Source organism: Gastrolobium bilobum, unplaced genomic scaffold, assembly GCF_033153095.1.
Source record: "Gastrolobium bilobum isolate Gb01-03AN ecotype WA unplaced genomic scaffold, APGP_CSIRO_Gbil_v1 utg335674, whole genome shotgun sequence".
Classification (NCBI taxonomy): domain Eukaryota; kingdom Viridiplantae; phylum Streptophyta; class Magnoliopsida; order Fabales; family Fabaceae; genus Gastrolobium; species Gastrolobium bilobum.
Window position 1 is genome coordinate 12,799 of NW_026896704.1, and position 5,977 is coordinate 18,775.

The 5,977-nt window shown below is 37.8% G+C and overlaps 1 protein-coding gene across 1 annotated transcript; it reads left to right on the forward strand.

The window, feature by feature from the left end:
* Nucleotides 1-2,783: 2,783 nt before the first annotated feature.
* On the forward strand, nt 2,784-5,644 carry LOC133301539 (DEAD-box ATP-dependent RNA helicase 32-like). The gene is made up of 4 exons (XM_061501183.1): nt 2,784-3,258; nt 3,433-3,708; nt 4,107-4,488; nt 5,293-5,644. Exons 1-3 carry the CDS (start codon nt 2,890-2,892, stop codon nt 4,188-4,190), a joined length of 729 nt encoding a protein of 242 aa, XP_061357167.1. The 5' UTR covers nt 2,784-2,889; the 3' UTR covers nt 4,191-4,488; nt 5,293-5,644.
* Nucleotides 5,645-5,977: the final 333 nt, after the last annotated feature.

Below are 5,977 nucleotides of genomic sequence, written 5' to 3' on the forward strand. Positions count from 1 at the left end.
TGCTTGCTGTGTAAAAATCACGAGTTCAAAATCCCTAAACCCTAAAATCATAAGCATTACTGTAATACTCCATTTGCAACCAATTTGTTAACAAGTATTAAGCGCAGTATAATTAACAATAAAATGAAAGCTATATCTAAATATGTCACTATTATCTTTAGGTAACTATGTGAATTAAATTTTTTTTTTCTTATGTATTGCCAAGTATTAGTCTCATTCCAATTAAACCATCTTCTTATGAGGTATTTTCAGACAGTATTCTGTTTAGCCCGCTTAAGAGAGCAAGTCAACGAGTACTTCTGCTCGTTAGACCACTCGCTAAAGTAAGCAAGTTAGCTATAATAAACCACACTAGTAAAATAAAAAGTTAAGATTTTTGCCATAAATTTAATTAATGAGGTTAAGTCACTTTTAAAATAAAAGTGAATTTTCAGAAATTTTCAACAAAATGCAATAACTTTACAGTTACCAGAAATTTAAATGAAATGATGAAAAAATATCGGCTGCTGCAACGAGCTTTAACGCCGGAACGCTGCCGACGGCTACAGCGAGAACCTTCACCGTTAGTACCAAAGGTGTTAGTGCCGGAATCTATATTTTGATTCGTGATTTGTTACTGTCAAAGCGATCTCTTTTTCTTCCCTTAACATTTCACCAGGTTCCTCTCTTCTCTTCTCTTTCATTTCATTTATTTATTTTTAAACTGAAAATTTGTCTCTTATTTTTGTTTATTCATTGCGACGCGACAGGGTTGGAGGACTACGAGGTTGTCTTTGGTTTCGGGGGATAGGTGTACGAGTGTTGCCAGATATAGTGTCTTCAATGAGTTCTCTAAGAAGATAGCGGTGATTGGGTAACTTAATGGGAGACATTTGAGTTGTAGACAACCATAGTGGAACATTGGGTTCTTTGAGGAGTTTGGGTGCTGAAAATCCTTCGCCATTGGAAGCGAATCGTCAAGGTAAATCATAGGACTTTCTTATCCTTCTTGAGCTTTCGGTAATGGGGTTAGGAGAAAGGCTTGGTGGCTTAGTTGAAAGGCTTGTGTGATTTTTTTGAGTATTCTTGATATATGCACATGTCTCTAAATAATTTCATGCAGATTTCTAAGCATCAAGACCCTTTCCTTCTAGCTTTGATGACTAGCCATAGAGTAATTTAAGAGTTCTTTGATTTATTGGGATTTCCAATCTCACCCCTTGTGGGACTTACTTTTCAGGTTTGAATGAGGGGGTGGCTGAAGCATGTATCATGGATGTTATTTGATTGTACTAGTGTCTAGGAGCCTTTCTTTTTAACTTACTCATGAATGAAAATGATGCATTTTGTGGTTTCTAGGCTGGACAATTGTATTATGATGTTGGTATTTTGAAATTTCCATGTAAATTTGGTATTGTGTCTCATTTACTTTAGAAATGTTCAAATCTATATTCTGATGTACAAGGATTGGGAAGAAAATGTAGACCGGATAAGATGCTTTGTACCTTATGTAAATTTTGTGGTAAAACTTGGCTTTTGGATGATATAGGACTTAAGCATTTGAGAAATGGTGAGCTGTAAAATGATGAGTCTATTTTGTAATTAGAAAAGCTAATATTACACTTAAAGGATAGGTTCGAAACTGTTGTTGAATGGCTGAAAAATCAACCTGTTTTCAAAATAATAGTGTATGTTTAATTGTATATATGTACATGTCGTGTTCCCCATGAGTGGAGGGGAACGACTGAATGTTGGAAGTGCCTTTTATGGCTGATTGGCGATGAAAGAGTGCATATATTATATATAGACTTGAGATACATGGTAAGATTGTTTACTTGAAGGATTGGGTTTAAATACTACATATGCATCTATGAATATGGCGAGTAAGTTGCTGCAGTAGAGGAACTTAATTTGAAAAATTCCTAGTTTTAACCAACCCCCAACAATACTTATGGTCTCAACACAATAACGGCAGTAGGTCTCATTTTAATGGTTTGTCCATTTTAGTACTTGTATAGGAATTATATAGATTACTTGTCTATTTTAGGTTTTTTATTGTTTTTAATTTTTTTTATAAAAAAATTCTCAAATTCTTCCTTTTTTTTCTTTTTAATTTCAAATTTTACGTGATGTGTCGTGTCAACCCGTGACACGCAGCGGGTCGTGTCCGGGTTTGCGTTTTTGATAGTCAATAAATATGTGTCGTGTACGGGTCAAAGGCTTGTGGCATGACGTGTCGTGTTGACCCGTTTTGCCACCCGTACGCCTCACTATTTTACCGTCTCTTAAACAAAATAGTTCTCTGTCTTTCTCACCTATTCGCCGTCATATTCCTCTACCGTCACCTTTGTCTATATTTTCTTCCTCCACCACAGTTGCATCTGAGTTATCCATATAGCTAAGGTATGCCCTAGCTCCTCTCACTCGCCTAATTTCTCGCATATTTTCAATTCCTTATTACCATATTATATATTTCCGCCTACTATTGCAGAGAACCTTGCTTCTCATAAAACCAGTTAAAAAAATGAAACCACCTTACCTGTTGTTGTTCTTACTTTGGTGCTTTATGGGCTTTTACTTTTGTGTACTGCTTGCTTGTTCATTGAATTTTGTTGAGGAAATCGTGTTAGATAAGCATGAGATTGCATGCTAGGTGTTTGATAAAATTGATGGTTCAGATGCATGCCTGTTTACAGAATGTGTGCTATTGCTTTCTCATGTTCCTCAGTTTCCCTCCTATATTTAAGCCAATCTTTGGTGTTTAAAGAATTATTTGAGTCCTATATTGCTGAATTTATGGTTAAGTTCGTTATACACTTACAATGTGAAATTCTAACATAACATCTTCATGCTTAAGCACTGTAACTCTTTCTCTCTATCGCCAAGTTCAGTTCCCAACCTTTGGGAGCAATGAGAAGACCCAAATCGAAGGACTTTCGGAAGCAACAACGAGTCTCAGAAGAGAACGAGATAAAATTGTTGGATTCATGGATCCAAAATCAGCTACCAGAGAGGGGTTCCAACCCCATATCGCTTCCTCCTCTCCCCAAAAATGCCCCTGTTGGGCGCTTCGACGACAACACCTTCTCGCGCTATGCGGGTGAGGCGAGGTTTGAGCAGTTGCCTCTCTCCAAGAAAACCAAGGATGGCTTGAGAGAAGTGAAGTTTGTCACCATGACTGATATTCAGAGGGCTTCTCTTCCCCATGCACTTTGTGTCCGTGATATCCTAGGTGCCTCCAAAACTGGATCTGGAAAAACCCTTGCTTTCATTATCCCGGTGAGTGCTTCACTTCTCAGGTTATTGATAGTATATTGTGTCTGATAACATTTTTTCTTTTTGGATGCTTCGTATAGTGAAGGATCCACTACTATTGAATTATCCTCTTCATAATTTTTTTTTTCTTCTTTTGGGGGTTTTGGGGTTTGATTAATGGTGGATTGTGACTGATAGGTGTTGGAAAAATTGCGTAGAGAGAGATGGGGACTTGAAGATGGAGTTGGAAGCATCATCATATCGCCTACAAGAGAATTAGCTGGCCAGCTATTTGATGTATTGAAGTCCATTGGCAAGTACCATAATTTTAGTGCTGGCCTGCTCATTGGTGGTCGCAAGGATGTTGACATGGAGAAAGAACGTGTCAATGAGCTCAACATATTGATCTGCACACCTGATCGCCTTCTACAGCACATGGATGAAACTCCCAATTTTGATTGTTCACAGATGCAGGTCAATATAATCTTCACTTCTTCTTTTTTTTGTAAATGTAGAATAGATAAAGCTCAACCTTACTTTGAAATGAGAATTACAATTAAGTAATTTTATTAACTCAAGCTCTGCTTCCTTTTATAATACTTTGGTATTCCAACCTGGCTGGCTGCCTGTCTGGACAACCTTCAGAAAATTTCTATTACTTTTTGAAAACTACCTAGGTGATTTAGTTACAGTGGTTAGAGTACAGTATTTATGCCATTAAGTTTACCTATTATTTAGCCCTTGGAAAGCATGAAATATTAATTTTATCTTCCGAAGCATGTGTGTTTTTTTTTGACAAATTCAATCACTAATATTTATCATTAAATATTTTCTAAACATAGCTAATGATTGGGTGGCTTTCCTGGATACAGGTTTTGGTACTAGATGAGGCTGATCGTATTCTTGACAGTGGATTCAAGAAGGAACTAAATGTATTCATCTCACAACCTATGTAGCACCGATACTGACACGTGACACGATATGATACGACACTTTTCTCAGCAACTACCAAAGCGTAGACAAACCATGCTTTTCTCAGCAACTCAAACAAAGTCAATTCAAGATCTTGCAAGACTAAGTTTAAAGGACCCAGAGTGTCTGAGCGTACATGAAGAGTCTGTGACTGCCACTCCTACTCTCTTGAAGCAAATTGTGATGATTGTTCCTCTGGATCAAAAGTTAGATATGCTGTGGAGTTTCATAAAGACACATCTTCAGTCAAAAACACTCGTCTCTCTTTCTAGCTGTAAACAGGTAACTCCACTTTCCTGTCATGTGTCAAGAAATTCTTTTACTTGAAGGAAATCTTATGTTATAGGCTTGTATTATAATTTTACTATTATGCCACCTGAAATGTTTTTCCTATTGATGGTTAGCCAATGCATGTCTAGTCATAATTTTCAAGAACTTTTGTGCAGTCCAAGGAAATAGAATTTTATTTGATTTGATTATTGACACTCGAGAGTTGTCTCATTAGTAACTAATTGCTTTGTTGTATTTGTAACTGCAGGATTTAGTCTGCATGTGATTGGGCTGCAGAGTAGTTAGTTAGAATAATTGTTTTGGGGGGTTAAAGTTGTTACACCTAGGGAATTAGCTTAAATAGGAAGAGATGGTACAAGAGGGGGCATTCTGATTTGCTATCATTTGGGAACTAAGCATTAGCTCTAGAAAGAGGAAACGCTTGGAAGGAGAATTTTCTACTCAGGTCTCCATTTATAATTCCATAAACTGTACAGAAGTATTCTTCCTCTTTTTTTTTTATTTCTCTGTTTTTCTCATCTCTCTCTGAATGCTCAGAATCTGTTTCTGGGTTCCTAACAATTTGGTCCAACTTGTTGGTAGTTTGATAACCCTGATCCCATTCATATTTTCTGCGACTTTTGTATGTATCATTGTTGATCTGAAGAACCTAACCGTGGCTAGACCTCATTTGTTTGCTATACCATGTGACTCAGTCTTACTTTGAAACATTGAAGTAGTTAAGTTGCATGTATGTTCTTAAGCATAGACTTTACTGTTTATTTGACCATCTGAGTATATCTCATATTTATGCAGAACAAAAAGCTGAATACTATAGAAGGATGCGAGAGGATTTAAGGCAGATAAGGAAGACAAGCTTGTAGAGCGTCACCGACATAGAGAAAAAAGAATCAAGCAGAAGATGAAGTTGAAGGCAGGGAATGTGGAAGAATGATTGAAGGTATATCATCAGAAACGCGGAAGCGCATCGTACCGATGTGATGAGGAATGAAGAACACCACTTTGATTACCTGAGATGAAGCAGCGAGCGTGACAATTTCTCACGTTCTGTTCTCCTCTTCAAGCCTCACGATCTGCAGCAACGCACCACGAACGGTCGCAATTCCGCTCTACGGTTGATCTTCCAGGCTATGACTCAAGGGGATCAGGTGGTCGTGTGGGCAACCGTTCAGATGATGAACGTCTGCCTCTTTGTGTTTCTGATGTCTGTAACCCTAGGAGGCACAAGGGAGAAAAGTGTGTTTATATACCCTGCCCAATCCAAAACTAACCCTAAGCTTCATGGGTTAAGAACTGGACTTTGGGCTCACTCTCACTAAAGCCATTGGGCTTAAGTGAAAAGAGCATACTAAACTCAACAATCTCCCACTTGCTCTTTTGGACACAAACTTGAGTTCATAAACCCAAGACAATGTAGCCCATAAGCCATCATCATCTGATTATACAACCCATCCCTTGTCTCAAGCTAGCCTGGGGATCT

Bases quoted from the DNA above. Each gene is read 5' to 3' on its own strand.
- LOC133301539 (XM_061501183.1), top strand. From the start codon at position 2,890: ATGAGAAGACCCAAATCGAAGGACTTTCGGAAGCAACAACGAGTCTCA. The intron at 3,259-3,432 runs GTGAGTGCTTCA...TGTGACTGATAG, and splicing joins CCCTTGCTTTCATTATCCCG to GTGTTGGAAAAATTGCGTAG. The intron at 3,709-4,106 runs GTCAATATAATC...TCCTGGATACAG, and splicing joins TTGATTGTTCACAGATGCAG to GTTTTGGTACTAGATGAGGC.